A 22,453-nucleotide genomic window follows, 5' to 3' on the forward strand; every position below is an offset into this window, starting at 1 on the left:
GACTTGATCTTGAAGATTTTGAAGGGGTGCACAGAAATTATTTTGATCTTGTATAAACCCATATAGTGCCAAAAGCTGTGTGCAGCCTGTCAAACCTTAGTCCCAGATTTGGACCTTAGCGTCCAAAATATGGGGGTTAGCATGAAAACCTCCAAGCTTAGTTACCAGCTTGGACCTAGTACTTGCTGCCACCACCCAAAAAATTAGAGTGTTTTGGGGCACTCTGGTCCCCCTGAAAAACCTTCCCTGGGGACCCCAAGACCCAAATCCCTTGAGTCTCACAACAAAGGGAAATAATCCTTTTTCCCTTCCCCCCTCCAGGTGCTCCTGGAGAGATACACAGACACAAGCTCTGTGAATCCAAACAGAGTGACTCCCCCTCTCCGTTCCCAGTCCTGGAAACAAAAGCACTTTCCTCTTCACCCAGAGGGAATGCAAAATCAGGCTAGCAAATCCAACACACACAGATCTCCCCCTGATTTCTTCCTCCCACCAATTCCCTGGTGAGTACAGACTCAATTTCCCTGAAATTTCCCAGAAAAGAAAACTCCAACAGGTCTTAAAAGAAAGCTTTATATAAAAAAGAAAGAAAAAATACATACAAATGGTCTCTCTGTATTAAGGTGACAAAATACAGGGTCAATTGCTTAAAAGAATATTGAATAAACAGCCTTATTCAAAAAGAATACAAATGAAAGCACTCCAGCACTTATATTCATGCAAATACCAAAGAAAAGAAACCATATAACTTACTATCTGATCTCTTTGTCCTTACACTTAGAAACAGAAGATTAGAAAGCAGAAACTACTTCTCCAAAGCTCAGAGAAAGCAGGCAGGCAGACAAAGACCTCAGACACAAAATTCCCTCCACCCAAAGTTGAAAAAATCCGGTTTCCTGATTGGTCCTCTGGTCAGGTGCTTCAGGTGAAAGGGACATTAACCCTTAGCTATCTGTTTATGACACAGCCTGTTACTAACAAATATGGCAAATAATTCAGAAAAGACAGACGTGTTCAATAAATATTTCTGTTTTGTATTTGGGGGGAAAAAAGATTATGTAGTCGTATCATATAGTGATGATAACGCTCTTTCCATTCCACTAATGTCTCAGGATGATGTTAATCAGCGGCTAGTAAAGTAAGACATTTTAAAATCAGTAGGTCCAGATAACGTATATCTAAGAGTTTTGAAAGAGCTGGCTGAGGAGATCACTGGACCATCTTGTTGATTCTCTATACATTTTGAAATACCAAGGAAGTTCCAGAAGGCCAGAAGAAAGCTAATGTTATGCCTATATTAAAAAAGGGCAAACCGGATGACCTAGGTAATCATAGGCCTGTCAGTCTAACATTATTCTAGGGCAGAATAGTGGAGTGACTGATACAGGATTCAATAAATAAAGAATTAAAGGGAGGTAATGTAATTAATGCCAAAGACCATGGTTTGTAGGTAATAGATTGTCAAACTAACTTGAAATCTTTTTTCTTGAGATTACAAGTTTGATTGATAAAGGTAAGAGTGTGGATGTAACATATTTAGGGTTCTGAAAGGTGCATGACATTTTGCTTAAAATGTTAGAAGGATATAGAAGTAACATAGCATACATTAAGCAGATTAAAAATTGGCTAACTGCTAGGTTTCAAAAGTTAATTGTTAACGAGGAATCATTGGGTATGTTTCTTGTGGGTCCTTCCAGGATCAGTTCTTGGTTCTACTCTACTTAACATTTTTATCAGTGATCTGGGGAGGGTGGGGAGAGAATCATTGCTGATAAAGTGTGCAGATGACACAAACTTTGAGGTACTGGTAAATAATGAAGAGAACAGGTTACAGATACAGAGCGATCCAGATTGCTTGGTAAACTGGGCACAAGCAACAATATGCATTTTAGTCTCTTCCTAGATGTATACATTCAACCAAAGAATATAGGCCAAGTTCCACAATGTGGGGCTCTATCCTGGGAAGCAGTGCCTCTAAAAAAAGACTTGTGAGTCATGGTGGAAGTCAGCTGAACATGAGTTCCTAGTGTGCACTATGGCCAAAAGAGTTAATGTGATCCATGGATGCATAAGCAGGGGTGTGATATTTTGAGGATTACCCAGACCAGTAAGGCATGTGTGCCCCATAAGCTCGTGCTGCTCAGTAGCCTGCCCACAAGCACCCTGGCTTCCACTGGCCTAGCTACTCCTTGCAAGGGGGCACTAACAGCCCTTCCTGTCCCGAGTCTCCCCAAATCCGTCCTGCCAGTGTTTTTACATTCATAACCATAGCCTGCATACGAAGCTCATAATGATTATCAAGTTTAGAACATTACAAGCTTTCACAATAGAACTTACTTGACTTATTTTATAGCACAATAATGTCGTGTACAGTTGATTGACTGTTTATTCTTTGGGGCTCAATCCCCTGTTCTCCCCTTGGAGTGTCTGGATCCTGATTGTTACCAAGGGAATTTCAAGTAGGAGTAGAGAGGTTATTTTACCTTTGTATTTGTCACTGATGTGACCCACGGCAGGAATACTGTGTCCAGTTCTGGTGTCCACACTTCAGGAAAGACGTTGATAAATTGGAGAGGGTTCAGAGAAGAGCCACGAGAATGATTAAAGGATTAGAAAGCATGCTTAATAGTCATTGATTCAAGGAGTTCAATCTATTTATCTTAAAGAGAAGATTAAGGGGTGACTTGATTACAGTCTGTAAGTACTTACTTTGGGAACAAATATTAAATAATTGGCTCTTCAGGCTAGCAGAGAAAGGTAATTCAGTGGCTGGAAGATGAAGCTGGAAAGTCTAGATTTTAGACTTAGAGCACCCTTGGATGGCTTGATGGATCCTCAGTGTGGTAAGTCTCAGGTAAAACAACCTGAAATAAAATCGTATAGAAAGAGAATTATAGGGTTGAAGAGGTATTTGCAGCCCCAGATGTGTCTGATTAATGAGCATTATCCTCTTCATCTTAAAAAAACAACATTGCTTCTCGACTCAGCTATGAAATAAATCTTATTTGTGCTTTTTGAAACCCTCTTCTCTGCTCTTTGGTACATATTCAGAAGTGCTCTGAGACAGCATAGGTTGTTGTGCTGACGACATACTGAGAATCAAGGACTAGGGGAAAACTTTAGATTTGAAACCTCAAAACAATTCCCTCATGTAAGCTAAGGCCAAAATGGGACAGTTTGATCATTTCAGTTTCTAGCAGTGAAATTCAAGAGATATATTTAAGAATTGTGTTTCAGTTAGTGTACAGTGAAGTTCACAACTCCGTCTCAAAGGAACTTTTCCAAGTTTAAATATGTTTGTCAAAGACAATCGTAGAGAGTAATACACTTCTCCTTTGGAGTTGGTGATGCAATAGCAGATTGGTAACTATAAACTAAGATACATTTACGACTTAACTTTGCAGTGTTTAAAATTGCATCTTTATTTATCTAGAGCTAGATTCTCCTGTCTGCCCAGTTACTTTCTGCTATGAAATTAAGGCAGCTCAGGGCTGGTCTACACCGGGGGGGTATTGATCTAAGATACGCAACTTCAGCTACGTGAATAGTGTAGCTGCCTGGGGTCCTCACGATGCAGGATTGATGTCCGCGGCTCCCCGTGTCGACTCCGCTACTGCCACTTGCTCCGGTGGAGTTCTGGAGTCGACAGGAGCGCGTTCGGGGATCGATATATCGTGTCTAGATGAGATGCGATATATTGATCCCCGAAAAAATTGATTGCTAGCCGCCGATATGGCAGGTAGTCTGGACATACCCTCAGAGTTTTACATTAGAGAATTCTTCCCATATAATGACAGTCTCTTCTGGCACTGTTATAAACAGATAGCTAAGGGTTAATGTTTTTTACACCTGAAAAGAAGAAACCTGAAACACCTGACCAGAGGAACAATCAAGAAACAAAACTTTTTTAAATCTGGGTGGAGGGAAGTTGTGTCTAAGTCCTTTGTTTTTTGGTCTTCTGCCTGTCTCTTTCTCGGCTATGGGAAGGATTTCTTTATTTTCTGCTTTTTAATTTTTTGTTTCCCAGTTGTAAGTACAAAAAGATAGGTTTGTTTTTTGTAGTTACATGTGTGTAGTTGCTGAAGTGTTTTGAATTGTATTCTTTTTAAATAAGGCTGTTTATTTATATTCCACAAACCTGGGAGAAGGCAACTATGTCATCCAGTGTCAAAGTTAGACTCAGGACTCACAGTTTGTCAGACCACTCTGTTTTATTAGCACAGCGCTCTGCTAATAACACCCAGATAATGTGAGCACCATGCAAGACACAAACTATCTTATTTATACAGATAAAAGAGCGAGAACTTAACAAGATAACAAAGGAAGCAGAATCTGATAAATTTACCTGGACTAGGCATGCATATCTTATTTCCTTACCAACTATTACTGATCTTCTGTTAATATTTCGCCATTAGCACCATTGTTTATGCCTAATGTTTCTTTTCCTGGCACCTGTATTTCAGCATTTCTTATTTCTGCTTAAAGTTACATACAATATTTCTTAATCCATTCTTATTTTTACAGTATAATTCATTCTACTTTCACAATCCCTCTTTTTGGTCAAGCTTTCACCATGACCAACATTTTACTGGGTTCCACATATTCTTTATCTCTTTGTTCATCAGTGATATTCAAAATCATCATATTAGCACTCTGTTCTGGGGCAGTCACCTGCATGGCATGCCTTATACAATTTTGGATACAACAGGAAACTGACTGAAAACATACAAAAATTATTAGGATTCCAAACAGGATAGTCAGGGCTCCCTGAAACAACCAGTTTCTTATGCCAGAGAAATTGAACAGGTTACTTAGCCACTTCCATAAAGAACTCGGCTCTTTATGGGGAAGATATGTGATTTGTTCTAAGTGGCTAGCGCGATCTGTTACCTCATTGGTGTTGTTTTCCAATGAGAGCACAGTACCCTCCTTTGGCCACCAGCACTATGTTCAATGCCTGATGGTTTTGGAGGGCCATCTGTCAGATCGCCCCTGTTTCTTTGGCCAGGGCTTGTAAACTTTCTCCAATTTTATTTGCCATTATTTTAACTACTGCTTGTAACCTCAGGAGCCTTTTTGTATGGTGTATTACACCCCCAAGTAGGATAAAGGAACTGCCAATAGTCTCTTCCCTGGTGTCATTGCTGTTCCATATTGTGTTAAATGGACGAGGTCCTCCAGTGAGGTCTGGGGAATTGAGTGGGATAGCCAGGACAGGAACAGCAGCTTGAGAGTGGCTGGGATGTGGCTGCAGACCCAGCATTTAGAAATATCAGGGGTCTGAGCTATCCACACTTGCTGCTGGATAAAAGAATTGTCATTGTGGATTCCCCAGACCTTACGACACCAGCAGCTGAGGAACAGGTGTCACCAGAGGCACATGTTGGAGGCAGGGCCCTTCTGGTTCTGACAACCTCAACTGAGGGAACCACAGTCACGATTTTATGTCCACCAGGCAGCAGGCGCTAGGCTTGCTACTGCTGCTTCTTGGGCCTTGCTTTAGGTCGTCGTCTGCTTCTGGCAACCCTTAGGAGAACGTAGATTGTAAGGTATTGCAGGCTGTTCCTCTACATCTTCTTCTGGAGTCAAAATTGACTCTGCATGGTCCTGAGGTGGTGATTGGTTCGCTGGTGGTGGTGCATTCTTACACTGCGAAGCGTGTATCCACTCTGAGATGCCAGACAGTTTAACAGCCGGCTGGCTAGTAAGCAGTGTCTGATGATTCTTTGATGTTCTTTAAGACTCTTTACTACTTCTTCCTTGACTCTGGCTATAACAATGGCCTTCACACCTTATCTTTTCCTGATGCGTGCATTCCTCATTTACACAAACAGATTGAGAATACAAACAGCAGTATTTTATATCGAACAAAAAGGCATTGCAAATTAAACCTTGCTAAGTTTTATAATTAATAACCAAGACAATTTACATTGAGACCCAGGCCTTCAATGTTTCTCTAATTTACTTAACATAGACACAATAGAGAATCCTGTCTCTTACTACCTAAATCTTAAAACAAAGAGTTAGAGAGGGCCCAATTTGTAATGCATGTGGGAAAATAGAATCTTATAGTCCCAGAGGGTCATTTCTTTCTGCTATTTAAAAAGGGTGGCTGACAGGATGATATTAAATCATACTTAAATTCTTATGGGACATTATAAAATCCTGCTCCTGCATATCCCCTTTTTGACACTAAGATTATTAATTGCCAGTGTCAATTCTATTTAGTCCACGTAATAGAAAATACTGGGAGGTGATTTGGGCCTGTGGCTTTAGCTTTGCACACATTTGTTTTATCCACCCGCACATTTTAAACATTTCAATTAAACACATACAATTTAAAACCAAAAACAATTAGGGGTAGTAACATCAGTATGCCAGTAGTTGTGGGAGACCATACAGAAAATGTTATACCAATGGTAAGCTGTTATGTTTTTCTGCAGTGGCAATTCTTAACATGTCCCCATTTGTGTGTATAATATGAATGGTTCCGTTTCCCACCTTTTTTTTTTTTTTTTTTAAGGAACTATGTTTCTTTTTACCTTTAACAGATGATTGGTAACTGTTTGCCATTTAATGCCAAGATTGATAAGAGAACTCAGCTAAATCAGTGCTTACAGTAAGCTAAGACTTTTTGTTGTTGTTATTGTGGCAACTGGTAAACACAGTACTTACATTACGTTTACATTTGTCTTCTGGTGGGTTGCTAACACTTTTATCCTTTTAAAACACTTTTCCCCAAGAATTAACACATACACATAGCCCATTATACAGTACTTTGATCTCATAATTCATTTTATCCCACATATAGGATTCTAGTGAAATGTCTTTACTACAGGGCTTTGGAGCAGCAGGCATGGATAAGCATACCCACTTTTGAGGAGTCCACTTGGTACAACCTCTGGTGTCCAATAGTTTCCCTTTCTCCCCATTCCACTGGCTTGAGGTCCAGGACAGCCAGAAAGATCCCAGGTGCAATCTGGGGAGTGGGCTAACCTTCCATATCTTTGCTTCCAGAGCCTGTTGATGTGCGATTTTAACAGTTTCTTCACTTAACAAATTTTGTCTCACCGTACTGGAGACATACTGCATTTTTTTATATTGATAGGTATCAAACAATGATTTTTCCTTTGCTTTAACAGATGCATCAAAACCTTAATAGTTTCTGATATTACCCAAAACATCTTATGTTCTAAATATCTGCATTTCAGTACATTCCATAGCTATTGAAGTATGTTTTTTTACTTTCATTTGTTTTTGTAATAGGTTGTTCTGTAGCTGGTATTAGCTTTTTCTGATTTTCTGAAAGACAAAAACAAGATTTTTCTACTCCTTTCAGGGTGGAATTGATTATCGCTTAAAAGATTCCTTTCTTTTACAAATACCCTTGCTGATTGCAGGCAAAACAGAGGAATTACCCTCATATTTTCCTGTGTTTTTTTTGTTCTATAGTCAGGCCAGGTTTTAATGGGTTCTACTTTTTAAGGGTTATGGAGAAATTATTCCATTGTTTAGTTATTAAATTCATGAGGTGGTGTACCTCAAGTTTTTCTTCTTCTATAGCAGACCAAGTTTGTAATGTTTTTCCTGCTGTGTTAAGCTTTAAGTTTATTCACAGGTAATAGCTGAGAAGCATCATAACCATATTACCTTCAAGGATTTTTCCAAAAATCATACACACTATACGTTGTCACAGGGGTACTTACTAACATTAAATTTATTTCAATGTTTACTGGCAGTATCGTAGCTCATAAGGTTAATCCGAGGCACGATTATTGCTAGTTGAAAACTTAATTTAACAATAACATTCAGCATCAAATCTCTTAAAGGGATCTTGTTATACCATGTCTTTTATTTAGGCAATTTCTTTTGTGCTGGCAGTTATCACCTTCCTTTATCAGTTAGGTAATTTGCATCAAGACAGGCTTGGCTTTTGGATTCAAAGCTATCGGCAGAGCTCAGAGACTCTATCTTGGGCCATGGCTACACTGGCACTTTACAGCGCTGCAACTTCTGCGCTCAGGGGTGTGAAAAAACACCCCTCTGAGCGCTGCAAGATACAGCGCTGTAAAGCCTCAGTGTAATCAGTGCTGCAGCGCTGGGAGCGTGGCTCCCAGCGCTGCAAGCTACACCCGTAAGGGATGTGGTTTACGTGCAGCGCTGGGAGAGCTCTCTCCCAGCACTGGCGCTCTGACCACACTCACACTTCAAAGCGCTGCCACGGCAGCGCTTTGAAATGTCAAGTGTAGCCATACCCTTAAAAGGGACACAATCAACTTCCACCAGAGTTTTGATTTCTTTCCACTTTCAACTCCTGCTTAAAAAAAACACAGAGATCTGTAAAAGAAAACACAGTCTATTGCGGCTCTTTTTGGAGCCCTAATAGGATTTTAATTCAGTAGCACATTTCATTTGCATTTCTTTTACCCCTTTCTACAATATACACTGCACATGTCCAGGGAAAATGCACATTCCTTCTATACTACAACTTTTTTTTAAACATTAGCCATATCAATTTTTGCATAAGGTGTAACTGTTTCTTTTGTTGTTTCAGAGTTTTCATGTACCCTTATCAAAGTGACAGTCTGATTACACAGAGCCATTTTAAGGCTCAGTGTTTTTAACATTGCTTCTTTTTGTTTTGTGCACCTCACCTTTGCTGTTGCTTCAGAGGATCACTGTTCATTTCTTATTCTTTCACTACAGCTCTTATCTGCTATTATTACAAAAAAAGAAACCAAACACGTCTGCCGAATCTCTCCCTATTTTCCTGATTTTGACTGCCCTATTGCAGCCATGACTTGGTCTTTATTTAAAAACATTTTAAATTTTGTAAAGAATCAAGTTACTCCTTAAGGGTTAAATGCTAAATCCCAAAGTTAAACAACACTAACTACCTGTGTCTTGCAAAAAGGTCTGTCAGTTTTGCAACTTTGAATTAAACGGTATGGCTACACTTGACAGCGCTTTGAAGTGTGAGTGTGGTCGGCGTGCCAGCGCTGGGAGAGAGCTCTCCCAGCGCTGCACGTAAACCACATCCCTTACGGGTGTAGCTTGCAGCGCTGGGAGCCGCGCTTCCAGTGCTGCGGCACTGATTACATTGAGGCTTTACAGCGCTGTATCTTGCAGCGCTCAGGGGGGTGTTTTTTTCACACCCCTGAGCGCGAAAGTTGCAGCGCTCTAAAGCGCCAGTGTAGCCATGGCCAAAGAGTCAAATGAATGTTTAGTGGCATTAAAAATAAAACCAATTTATCTTATACCTACAAAACAGGAGTTTTACAAACCAGATGTGCTGGTTTAGATTCTTAGAACTTTACATATTTTCACAGACAAATAGATACATACACATTTTCTTTGCCTTAACATTCCTTTACACTGCTTTGTTTTTACATAGCTGTATATATATTTGGATTATTTACAGGCATTCTTCTGGAAAAGGGTCCATTTTCCCTTCAGAATGACTGCAAAGAAACCAAGAATTCTCTCTCTTTAACATGGTCCTTTTTAACATTTTCACACAATTTAACTGCTTACTTCTCTCCAGCCTCTGTAGAGTTAGGTTTTCACTCTGTTTCCTTAAATCACTTGCTTATCTCTCAAAATGACACCTTTATCACCTCAGATTTCACCATTTTAAGTATTGTTCCAGGGGTTCATGCCTGCACTTACCGCTTTTCTTACTCCTGACACTATGCCCTTAGGGCTTCCAACCTGTTTTTCAGTTTCTTTATCTGTTGCTTGCCTGCTTTTCTGGGCCCGATCCTACTTTTTTCCAATGAACCGTTTGTGAGTGATATTGTGGTCACTTCACAATTTTGAAAGAAATGTTCAAGGAAAGGGACCAGGAAGGGTGCGGGCTAGTTGAGGAGCCCCCGCTTGCTGAATTGGTAGTGGAACACTAAAGAATCGGTTTCTGAGGCAGACAACAAAGGGGAACAGAACAAGGGGATTTTTGTCCTTTTTTTACAATGAGATGGGAGTATGAAGGGGGTTGGATCGATCCGGGGTGGGGGGTTTTTGAGAACTGGGTATAGGGGAGCGCTCAGTCTGGTGGGCTGGTGGTGGGACAGGAGGCTTTTAATAAAGCTTTTAACTTATTATTTCAATATTTGAGAGAGGCGAGTTTTGATTTTGTCCACCTATGGTTTGCCTCTTCCCACCACTGCATGAAACAATTAACCTCTCCTTTAGCCAATTTAGTTTTAGGTTGGCCGAGTTTGTCCTTTAAGACATCCACTCGGTCTTTGTTCCACGATTTTAACAGTGGCCACTGAGTTTTGGGATCCCCCTGAGTTAGCCTAGACCATTTTTCCAGAAATTTACAAGAGTCCGAACCCATCCTAAATACATAAAATGAGCCGGCGTTCGTTTAGGGAACTGTCCTGACTTAGACATCTGGTTACCCATACAGGAGGACTTCACACACCAATCACACAAGAAGGAAATTCGAGTTCGTCAGAGCAATGCCTGGTGCAACACGCAAAAGGAGCCCACAGGCTACTGCCTCAATCGCCCTTGCTTTCACACCAAGTGCAGTGCAGCTGCAATTGTGCAGATTCCACTCACTCGGAACGTGGGGACAGAAACCCTTGGTCGGCCGATCTCCGAATGGAGACGGCACCCAGACTCAAACACTCCACAGGAGGACAGATAGACACAGAGACAGGACAGTCCTCAGTCCAGACAAAACACAGAAATAATTACCTGACCAGATTCCTGATATCAGATTCCGGGATCCCTACCAGAACAGAGTGGGAACCAACAGGTTCGATGGCGTAGACTTCACTGTGGTCGTGCGCCTTTCCGTTCTGGTGGAAGACCGCTTGGGCCAAATGCCCAGGTGCCGGTTGCCACAGTTGTCCTACAAAAACGGTCAGGAATCACACAACCCCAGTGAAGACGGTTGCCATCTCAGTGGAACCTCCAAGTTGTCAAAGTTAGACTCAGGACTCACAGTTTGTCAGACCACTCTGTTTTATTAGCACAGTGCTCTGCTAACAACAGTCAGATAATGTGAGCACCATGCAAGACACAAACTATCTTATTTATACAGATAAAAGGGCGAGAACTTAACAAGTTAATAAAGGAAGCAGAATCTGATATGCATGCCTAGCCCAGGTAAACTTATCTTATTTCCTTACTAACTATTACCAATCTTCTGTTAATGTTTCGCCATTAGCACCATTGTTTATGTCTAATGTTTCTTTTCCTGGCACCTGTATTTCAGCATTTCTTATTTCTGCTTAAAGGTACATACAACATTTCTTTAATCCATTCTTATTTTTACAATATAATTCATTCTACTTTCACACTAGTGAAGGAGAAAGTAGGAGGTGGAGAGGAGCTTATTTGGGGAGATGGGGGGGCATAGCAGAATGAGGCTGTGCTACACCTGACTCTCTGCTGGTGGGAACTTCTGACCAGACTGTAAGTAAAATCTGTCCTCTGCAGCTCAATTTACACTGAGCTGGACAGCAGCATTCGGCACCCGCCATCTCTTTCCACTACACCTGTGAATCAAGCTCCTGCCTTTTCCACAGGATTTAATATTTCAGCAGAATTCCTGAACAATTTAGAATCTCTATATAATTCAGAGCCCAAATCACCAGAAAGTATTGTTTGTTTTTAATGCCATTCAAGCTCAAGAAGGGCACCTATGCTGACTATGTAGCATGCTCACTTTTTCAAGGAAAGCTCAGCCTTCTGGGGGTATGTCTACATCTACAATTTTGCAGCGCTGGTTGTTACAGCTGTATTAGTACAGCTGTATAGGGCCAGCGCTGCAGATTGGCCACACTTACAGCAAACAGCGCTGCAAGTGGTGTTAGATGTGGCCACACTGCAGCGCTGTTGGGCGGCTTCAAGGGGGGGTTCGGGGAACGCGAGAGCAAACCGGGGAAGGAGACCAGCTTCGCCGCGGTTTGCTCTCGCGTTCCCCGAACCCTCCTGCAAACCGCAGGGAAGGAGACCTGCTTGCACGGGTGTTCGGGGAACGCGAGAGCAAACCGGGGAAGGGGACCAGCTTCGCCGTGGTTTGCTCTCGCGTTCCCCGAACCCACCTGCAAGCAGGTCTTCTTCCCTGCGGTTTGCAGGGGGGTTCGGGGAATGTGAGAGCAAACCGCGGCGAAGCTGGTCTCCTTCCCCGGTTTGCTCTCGCGTTCCCCGAACCCCCCTGCAAACCGCAGGGAAGGAGACCTGCTTGCACGGGGGTTCGGGGAACGCGAGAGCAAACCGGGGAAGGAGACCAGCTTCGCCGCGGTTTGCTCTCGCGTTCCCCGAACCCCCTGCAAACCGCAGGGAAGGAGACCTGCTTGCTCGGGGATTCGGGGAACGCGAGAGCAAACTGCAGGGAAGGAGACCTGCTTGCTCAGGGATTCGGGGAACGCGAGAGCAAACCGCAGGGAAGGAGACCTGCTTGCACGGGGGTTCGGGGAACGCGAGAGCAAACCGGGGAAGGAGACCAGCTTCGCCGCGGTTTGCTCTCGCGTTCCCTGAACCCCCCTGCAAACCGCAGGGAAGGAGACCTGCTTGCTCGGGGGTTCGGGGAACGCGAGAGCAAACCGGGGAAGGAGACCAGCTTCGCCGCGGTTTGCTCTCGCGTTCCCCGAACCCTCCTGCAAACCGCAGGGAAGGAGACCTGCTTGCACGGGTGTTCGGGGAACGCGAGAGCAAACCGGGGAAGGAGACCAGCTTCGCCGCGGTTTGCTCTCGCGTTCCCCGAACCCACCTGCAAGCAGGTCTCCTTCCCTGCGGTTTGCAGGAGGGTTCGGGGAACGCGAGAGCAAACCGCGGCGAAGCTGGTCTCCTTCCCCGGTTTGCTCTCGCGTTCCCCGAACCCCCGTGCAAGCAGGTCTCCTTCCCTGCGGTTTGCAGGGGGGTTCGGGGAACGCGAGAGCAAACCGGGGAAGGAGACCAGCTTCGCCGCGGTTTGCTCTCGCGTTCCCCGAACCCCCCTGCAAACCGCAGGGAAGGAGACCTGCTTGCACGGGGGTTCGGGGAACGCGAGAGCAAACCGGGGAAGGAGACCAGCTTCGCCGCGGTTTGCTCTCGCGTTCCCCGAACCCCCCTGCAAACCGCAGGGAAGGAGACCTGCTTGCTCGGGGGTTCGGGGAACGCGAGAGCAAACCGGGGAAGGAGACCAGCTTCGCCGCGGTTTGCTCTCGCGTTCCCCGAACCCTCCTGCAAACCGCAGGGAAGGAGACCTGCTTGCACGGGTGTTCGGGGAACGCGAGAGCAAACCGGGGAAGGAGACCAGCTTCGCCGCGGTTTGCTCTCGCGTTCCCCGAACCCCCCTGCAAACCGCAGGTCTCCTTCCCTGCGGTTTGCAGGGGGGTTCGGGGAACGCGAGAGCAAACCGCGGCGAAGCTGGTCTCCTTCCCCGGTTTGCTCTCGCGTTCCCCGAACCCCCGTGCAAGCAGGTCTCCTTCCCTGCGGTTTTCAGGGGGGTTCGGGGAACGCGAGAGCAAACCGGGAAAGGAGACCAGCTTCGCCGCGGTTTGCTCTCGCGTTCCCCGAACCCCCCTGCAAACCGCAGGGAAGGAGACCTGCTTGCTCGGGGATTCGGGGAACGCGAGAGCAAACTGCAGGGAAGGAGACCTGCTTGCTCAGGGATTCGGGGAACGCGAGAGCAAACCGCAGGGAAGGAGACCTGCTTGCTCGGGGGTTCGGGGAACGCAAGAGCAAACCGGGGAAGGAGACCTGCTTGATTACCAGAGGCTTCCTCAGTTATGCTGGGATACCTGCTTATTCCACGGAGGTCAAGAAAAGCGCTGGTAAGTGTCTACACTTGATTACCAGCACTGGATCACCAGCGCTGGATCCTCTACACCCGAGACAAAACGGGAATACGGCCAGCGCTGCAAACAGGGAGTTGCAGCGCTGGTGATGCCCTGCAGATGTGTACACCTCCTAAGTTGCAGCGCTGTAACCCCCTCACCAGCGCTGCAACTTTGTGATGTAGATAAGCCCTAAGTAAGCAAAAAAAAACCAAAATAGAATCTTAAAAGATCCATAGCTTGGAAAACTGATGCTGCTCAGTAATAAGTGAGGAGAGTTGGCATAAAAGAATGTCTTGCTCTGAAGTCAATGGGAGTTTTTCTTTTGATGTCAGTGGGCTTTGGATAAGGTCTTTAGTTTTTCTTATCTGCCTGACTCATGTCCAGTCACCTTGGGAAGAATTTGACCCTTCTCCTACATTATTGACGTCATTTCAGGGAGCCGTAGCACCATAAGCTGAGCGGAATCCAGGACTTCTGGCTTTGAAAAGGGGTGAGTGGGATAAATATCTAATCTGGCATTCTGTGGCCACTAGTGCATGTGTACTTATACCTCAGAATACCGAGGTGCTGTGTTATCCAGGTGTAAACCCCCCAGGGTTTCAGTGAGCCAACAAGCCACAATGGGAGTGGATGCAATATTCCAAAGTTACTACATTTCAGACAGAGGAATTAAAATACCATCAAGTTAAGTGTAAGGCTTTGCTTCACTCAGACAGTTACATTTGCTTTAGCAGAGGGGACTGAAATCTGCATTGCAAGGCATTAGTTCTGCAGTTGGCAACTTCATTAAAACAGCCTTAGGACACTAGGGCTATGTCTACACTACAGCCTATATCCACAAAACTTATGTTGCTCAGGAGTGTGAATATCCCACTTCTCCCCAAGCAACATAAGTTACATTTGCATAAATCCTCATGTTCATAGTGCTATGTTGGCAGGAGAGCGTCTCCTGCTGACATAGCTTCTGCCATTCTTGGAGGTTTTTTCCTTTTATGCCGATGGGAGACCTCTCTCACCAGACGCACTGCAGTGGCACAGTTGTACCACTGCACCACTGTATATACAGACATGGCCTAGAGAGTTTACAGTGGCAGCACCACCACTATAAGCTCTCTATATAGCCACTCTAAGCCAACAGGCGAGAGTTCTCCCATCAGCTTAACTACTCCAGCCCCCGCAAGAAGCGATAGCTGTGTTACCGGGATAGGCTCTCCCTCTGACATAGCACTGTCCACACTGGCACTTATGTCACACGGGGAGGTGGTTTATTCACAGCCCTGAGTGACATAAGTTATGCCAACATAAGCTGTAGAGTTGACATAGCTTCCATAGCATCTGTCTGAGAAAATAGCTGCCTGTGATAAAGTTTTTGAAGTTAAAGGTATGTTTTGATACTCTTGATATGGTGCCAACTTATCTGATAGTGTATTTGGGCACTATTCTCCTGCACTCAGCTTTGAAAGTGTATCTACTAGTGTCAGGTATTGAGCAGATTTATGAGATACCACTAATTCCTTGGAGTAGAAGTTCCAGAGCATCAGCAGTTCATAGTAGATACTGTGGGTTGAAGTGACTCCTGATATGAAGGGATTAACCATTGATCGTGCTTTTCAGTATATCAAAGAATAAATGTACAGTGGGGCATTGTATCTTTTAAACAACTGAACAAATGGCTTTTATATTGTGACAAAGTTCCTCCTCGACCTTGGTGGGTCTTGCACTTATTGGTGGATTTGCTCGCCTCAGAGATTCACCATGTGGATCAGGAAACAGCTCAGAGACCTTCCCCTCTGGTAGAACCTACAGTCCAGGTCAATTCCTCCTATGTCTGAGCAGGAGTTGGGAGGTTTGGGGGGAACCCAAGCCCACCCTCTACTCCATGTTCCAGTCCAGGGCCCTGTGGACTGCAGCTGTCTAGAGTGCCTCCTGGTACAGCTGCGTGACAGCTACAACTCCCTGGGCTACTTTCCCTTGGCCTCCTCCCAACACCTTCTTTATCCTCACCACCAGACGTTCCTCCTGATGTCTGATAATGCTTGTACTTCTCAGTCTTTCAGCAATGTCTTCTCACTCTCAGCTCCTAGTGCCTCTTGCTCCCAGCTTCTCACATGCACTCTACAAACTGAAGTGAGGTCCTTTTTAACTCAGGTGCCCTGATTAGCCAGCCTGTCCTAATTGATTCTAGCAGTTTCTTCTTAATTGGCTCCAGGTGTCCTAATTAGCCTGCCTGCCTTAGTTGGTTCCAGCAAGTTCCTGCTTGTTCTGGAACTGCCCCTGTTACCTTACCCAGGGAAAATGGATCTACTTAATTTGGGACTAATATATCTGCCTTCTAACACTCTCCTGTAGCCATCTGGCCTGACACTGTCACAATATATATATATATTCCTGTTAATTCATGCACATAAATCCTATTGATGCTAATGGGGAGCTATACAGACCTCGATAAAAGAACAGAACACAGCCACTGAGGCACAGAGGAAAAAACAGAGTAGAAAATACTAAATAAATAAAGAGGTCACATTCCTGGAATTATAACATGTAAATCACTTCACCCACTTTTATTGTAGGAGGTGTTTGTCCCCTCTTGAGAATGAAGTTCTTCTACCATAGAAAAACTGAAGTGTAGGCAGTGCAAACTGACCCATCAGTGTATTTCAGCTCTGTTCCGGTTGGACCATTTCCAAGGAAAAACATACTCTAGTCTCTGTCTTCAGCCTTTCTGCTGAGATTGAAAAGTAGAGCCAGTTATGAAGATGGTGGTGAGATATCCAGGAGAGACTGGCTCAGATGTAAGTTTGGATAGAGAGAGATTGGTCAGAAGTAGGAATGTAGGTCTGTGATTCACTGGCATCAAGATGGTAATCAAAACCATCAGGTCAACAGCAGATGAAGTCACCGAGAGATAAAGAGGAGGGAACCAAGGAAGATGTATGGGGTTTCCGTGGAGATTATGCAAAGAGAAGAGAAATTAAAAGGCAACATACTCTACATTCTTTTGGAGCATGTTAAAGCAAAGCAAAATGCATTGCGTCCTGCACAATAGAGATATATTGAAGTTACCATCCTGAAAACAGAAAGAGAGCTTGACATCAGGACGGATGCAGAATGTAGAATTCTTTATATAAATCTAAGTCACACCACAGGCTAAATCAGCATAACTTACTGTGTCAGCTTAATTTCTTAATAGTTTCCATATAAATTTAGACTCAGATGTTTTCCTATTCAGTAAGTGCCATGCATAGGCACTTGAAAGCAACAGAGGTAATTTAGGGCATTTCATACTGAAATGAGTAATCGCATTAAGGGCACTGTCCTGCTTTCATTAAAGTCAATGGGAGTTTGGGCTTTTACCTTTTACTGTTTAGAATAGTTTTGGGACTCTCTTTTACCCATTGCTAAAGTATAGAGTTGAATGCCCAAAGGGAAGGGGAAATGGAGCATTTAATTATTTCTTTGGATTTTTCAAGCATAATTATTTTATGACAAATTTATCTATCCCCTTTGTGGTACCCAGCCATAATTTCTATCTTTGCCTCCCTTTAGTGCTGGGCTTAACACCTCTGTGAGTATTAGTCTCTCTAATAATTGTTTGATGCACTGTAGTTGTAGCTGTGTTGGTCCCAGGGTATGAGAGAGACGAGGTGGGTGAAGTAATATCTTTGTATTGGACCAACTAATATATTACCTTACCCACCTTGTCTCTCTCTAATAAGGCAATAAGGAAACAGGGACTTGGCTTCGCTATCCATCTGCACAAGCCAGCTGCAAACGGGAGTGCATGCTGCACTTTTCTATGGGATGGTGCAACAGCTGCAGTCTTTTCACTCCACTCAGTGTAGTGCCATAATGGTCTTGTATTTTCTTTTCAGTATCTTCTTTCATGATAAACGACATACTAGTGCAGGGGTAGGCAACCTATGGTACATGTGCCGAAGGCGGCACGCAAGCTGATTTTGAGTGGCACTCAAACTGCCCGGGTCCTGGCCACTGGTCTAGGGGGCTCTGCATTTTAATTTAATCTTAAATGAAGCTGCTTAAACATTTTAAAAACCTTTTTTACTTTATATACAACAATAGTTTAAGTTATATATTATAGACATATAGAAAGAGCCCTTCCAAAAACGTTAAAATGTATTACCGGCATGCGAAACCTTAACTCAGAGTGAATAAATGAAGACTCGGCACACCACTTCTGAAAGGTTGCCGACCCCTGTACTAGTGGCAAGTGTGGCAGAAAAATGCTCCAGTGCAATCTGACACATCTGGCTTTTCTTGACCATCCAGCCATTTCCCTTGAAACTGCTGTCAGAATAATTGTAATCTCTGGTGATAGCAAAAGAGCTAATTCCATTTATAACCATATCATTTATGCTTGTCCAAGGGAAAGCCTTTACCAGGAGTCTTGAGCACATGCAAATATAACCTGAATGGAGTTGAAGGGTTTAGCTAAAGTATCTGTATTACATATTCCACTTACATAGACAATATCTTGAATAGCCACCAGCTTTACAACTGAAAAGTTTAAAAGTCATTTGAAGGTATTCTTACTGCTCTAATACAGGGACAACACAACTTTTAAAGACTCAGAAGAACCTCACTGTAGTACAGTTTAACCCACAGTTGATTTGACTGAACAAGGTACAATGTCCTTGACCTTTGAATTAAAGATATCAGTATTTATTTAGCTCATTAGCTTGAGTTAACAGTGCTGCTGAGTTAAATTTATTCCAATTTTTTTTAAAGAGCCAAAAACATAAAAAGTAATTGAATTGTTCCAAAAAGACCACATGCACAAGAAGCAGATAGTGAAGCTGGAGTGGACTAAATAAATGTAAGCACCACAGAGACACCACTTTGCCTGGTGTCACATTGTGACACAGTGGTTTTGTTTTCCTTTCCTAAGCCATGCATTTATTCATTTATTTCACTGCATATCAATTCATGTGTTTGTCTTTGTCACAGTCCAGCTCATTTCATTTCTGTTATTAAGAGCCTCTAATCTGTGAATGCCACTTACACACTTTTAAAGCTTTTAAAAAAATAATAGACAGCTAGTTAGCTAGTTCATTGTGCTTCCCGTTTGAGTGCAGAACAGAGTAAAATGTTTGGAATTATTTAGCATAAATCCGCCAAATCAGTTGGCCATGTTTAGTGTCTCTTTGTTGTCAGAATACCTAAGTATTGGCTTTCTTTGCTATTTAAATGCTATTCTATTTGTTCCTAACTTCCCCTGTTTAACAGCAGACAAACCCAGGGAGCACTGAATGAGTCGGATGATCCTGAGACAGGCTGTCTAACTGATAACAAGCCAACTTCTCGTCACTTCTATCCTGTCGCCTTGCTGCTTGTCAGCTCACACTTGCTGGTTGTGTGGCTTATCTTAAGTCTTGCTTTACTATTAGCCAAATATCAATAAACTTCACTTGTGTTCCTTTCTTTTCTACAAACAGCAACAAACTAACTTAAAAATAAAAGAATTATGCTGTAATATTTCTACATTTTCAGCCCCACAGGATTTGTCTATAGGATACAAATGTCTAAACTGTATAGTGCTTTCGTTTATTTTTTCTGAAATCTAAGACATACACTATGCATTAAGTGAGTTAATTTCCTCTTTTTGTTCATGGCAAAGTTTTCCCACTTTAACTAGCTCAAAGAAAGATCAGATATATATATTAGTGTGTCTGTATCGGACAAATTACAGGATCCTGAAAGCTTGAACCCCACACCCTGGTTTCCAAACTCCTATTCAGTCTATCAGTTAAAAAGGTCAAAAGTGATTTTGCACAATACAAACTAACCCTGAGCCAAGAATAATGGATGGGACAGTTTGTTGGATTAATTTTCATTGTGCTACTTTCATTGTTGTTTATTCGCTGATGGAATCTTCTGTTTTGTTGAACAAATAGGTTATGTTACTACATTGCTTCAACTAACCTTTTCTGTCAAGTAACTAATGGAGGTAGAATGAGTTCTGTTTTGTAATTAAATTAACTTGTTTGTTACTGTTGCTTTGGTTGCGTTTGCTGCTTCTGCTTTCAAGACACTTTTATATTCTTTTAACTAAGTCTTGTTTGTGTCTTGATGCACCACTTTGGCACTTGTGACTTTTGTATTGTATGTGAACAAGCATCCTTCCTTTGTAAAGAAGAGAGTTGGGTTAGGCTGTTTGGAAAGCCATTTTATCTTTTTTTCATTGCAAAGCTAAACATACTGAAATAAACTAGATATGAAAATTTCCTTTACAAATCTATAGGGCCAGACTTAATAAAATGCCTTACTCCTAGAACCTGCATATTTAGGGCTACATGTAGACTTTAACATGTACAGTAAAAAGTATGAAGGAATATTGTGAATGATTTGAAAGGCAAGTATATTTCTAAAGTTAGCATGAAAATGTAAAATTAAATAAATTATTTAAAAAAATTTACTAAACTTTAATTAAACCTTAAGGGCAAATATAAAATTCTCATCATCTATTTCTGAGGGCAATAACTGTATTGGGGCTGGCCCTGGATTTAATTTTGTAAGATGTATCATCACTTGTGGAAAAACAAAAATGTAGAGTTGAATCTTTTGTTATTTTTACTTCAACTGTTGCTGAAACTCTGCAATGAAGAAATAAAACATATTTATTTATTCTGTGTTTCATGAAGTTGTACTTTTTCCCCTTTCACCAGAGAAGGATGCCGCATAGAGAATGTACTGAAGAATATCAAATGCAGAAAGTATGCATTCAACATGATACAGCTGATGGCTTTCCCAAAGTACTACAGACCACCAGAGGGGACATATGGAAAAGCTGATACCTAAGTTTATAATGTAATAAGAAACGCACATCTGTGCTAATTAGATAATATAAAAATTGCTGTTTGTGTGTCATGAATTGGGAGTGTGTAACAAAACTAGGAGTTATCTTGGTCAGCTATCAGTGGATCTGTTTTAAATTAAATAACTGTAGTCCGTTATTATGAAAGAAAACCTCAATTATTGTCTGATTAATACTTGAGTGTTCTCAAAACCAAGTATATACAGCCCTCACTGCTAGGTTGTAATTTAACCAGATTACGTAAAGTAGTGCAGTTGGGCCTCATAAGTAGCTTGATGGAAGACCAAAAAGGAAAATGCAGATTGCTGCAGGAATTGATAAAAGAACAGGAGTACTTGTGGCACCTTAGAGACTAACAAATTTATTTCAGCATAAGCTTTCGTGAGCTACAGCTCACTTCTTCAGATGCATAGATGGAACATACAGACAGGAGATATTTATACATACAGAGAACTTGAAAAGGTGGAAGTATGCATACCAACAGGAAGAGTCTAATCAATTGAGATGGGCTATCATCAGCAGGAGAAAAAAACCTTTTGAAGTGATAATTGAGATGACCCAGGAGTTCATCTCAATTATCACTTCAAAAGTTTTTTTTCTCCTGCTGATGATAGCTCATCTCAATTGATTAGACTCTTCCTGTTGGTATGCATACTTCCACCTTTTCACATTCTCTGTATGTATAAATATCTCCTGTCTGTATGTTCCATTCTATGCATCCGAAGAAGTGAGCTGTAGCTCACGAAAGCTTATGCTGAAATAAATTTGTTAGGCCATATCTACATCTAAAATTTTGCAGCGCTGGTTGTTACAGCTGTATTAGTACAGCTGTATAGGGCCAGCGCTGCAGAGTGGCCACACTTACAGCAACCAGCGCTGCAAGTGGTGTTAGATGTGGCCACACTGCAGCGCTGTTGGGCGGCTTCAAGGGGGGTTCCGGGACTAGAGAGCAAACCGGGAAAGGAAACCAGCTTCGCCGCGGTTTGCTCTCTCGGTCCCGGAGCCAGCCAGCAAACCGCAGGGAAGGAGACCTGCTTGCTCGGGGTTCCGGGACCGAGAGAGCAAACCGGGAACGCCGCGGTTTGCTCTCTCGGTCCCGGAGCCAGCCAGCAAACCGCAGGGAAGGAGACCTGCTTGCTCGGGGTTCCGGGACCAAGAGAGCAAACCGGGAACGCCGCGGTTTGCTCTCTCGGTCCCGGAGCCAGCCAGCAAACCGCAGGGAAGGAGACCTGCTTGCTCGGGGTTCCGGGACCGAGAGAGCAAACCGGGAACGCCGCGGTTTGCTCTCTCGGTCCCGGAGCCAGCCAGCAAACCGCAGGGAAGGAGACCTGCTTGCTCGGGGTTCCGGGACCGAGAGAGCAAACCGGGAACGCCGCGGTTTGCTCTCTCGGTCCCGGAGCCAGCCAGCAAACCGCAGGGAAGGAGACCTGCTTGCTCGGGGTTCCGGGACCGAGAGAGCAAACCGCGGCGTTCCCGGTTTGCTCTCTCGGTCCCGGAACCCTGAGCAAGCAGGTCTCCTTCCCTGCGGTTTGCTGGGTGGCTCCGGGACCGAGAGAGCAAACCGGGAAAGGAAACCAGCTTCGCCGCGGTTTGCTCTCTCGGTCCCGGAACCCCGAGCAAGCAGGTCTCCTTCCCTGCAGTTTGCTGGCTGGTTCCGGGACCGAGAGAGCAAACCGCGGCGAAGCTGGTCTCCTTTCCCGGTTTGCTCTCTCGGTCCCGGAACCCCGAGCAAGCAGGTCTCCTTCCCTGCGGTTTGCTGGCTGGTTCCGGGACCGAGAGAGCAAACCGCGGCGAAGCTGGTCTCCTTTCCCGGTTTGCTCTCTCGGTCCCGGAACCCCGAGCA

At 43.5% G+C, this 22,453-nt stretch overlaps 1 protein-coding gene and 1 pseudogene across 3 annotated transcripts in view; both read left to right on the top strand.

The window, feature by feature from the left end:
* Positions 1–20,708, top strand: part of INPP4B (inositol polyphosphate-4-phosphatase type II B) — a 514,637-nt gene extending 493,929 nt beyond the window's left edge. For 2 of the 3 annotated variants that reach the window (XM_030563920.1, XM_030563922.1), the window contains one exon: positions 19,023–19,414. In XM_030563920.1, coding sequence (XP_030419780.1) covers positions 19,023–19,197 — 175 coding nt within the window. In that variant the 3' untranslated portion in view covers positions 19,198–19,414. Of the gene's footprint in view, positions 1–19,022; positions 19,415–20,461 lie in introns of those variants that run through there. The other variant, XM_030563921.1, reaches the window with a different exon arrangement.
* On the top strand, positions 7,722–7,872 carry LOC115652978 (annotated as a pseudogene).
* Positions 20,709–22,453: the final 1,745 nt, after the last annotated feature.

Source organism: Gopherus evgoodei, chromosome 5 (genome assembly GCF_007399415.2).
Source record: "Gopherus evgoodei ecotype Sinaloan lineage chromosome 5, rGopEvg1_v1.p, whole genome shotgun sequence".
In the NCBI taxonomy this organism is placed as follows: Eukaryota; Metazoa; Chordata; order Testudines; family Testudinidae; genus Gopherus; species Gopherus evgoodei.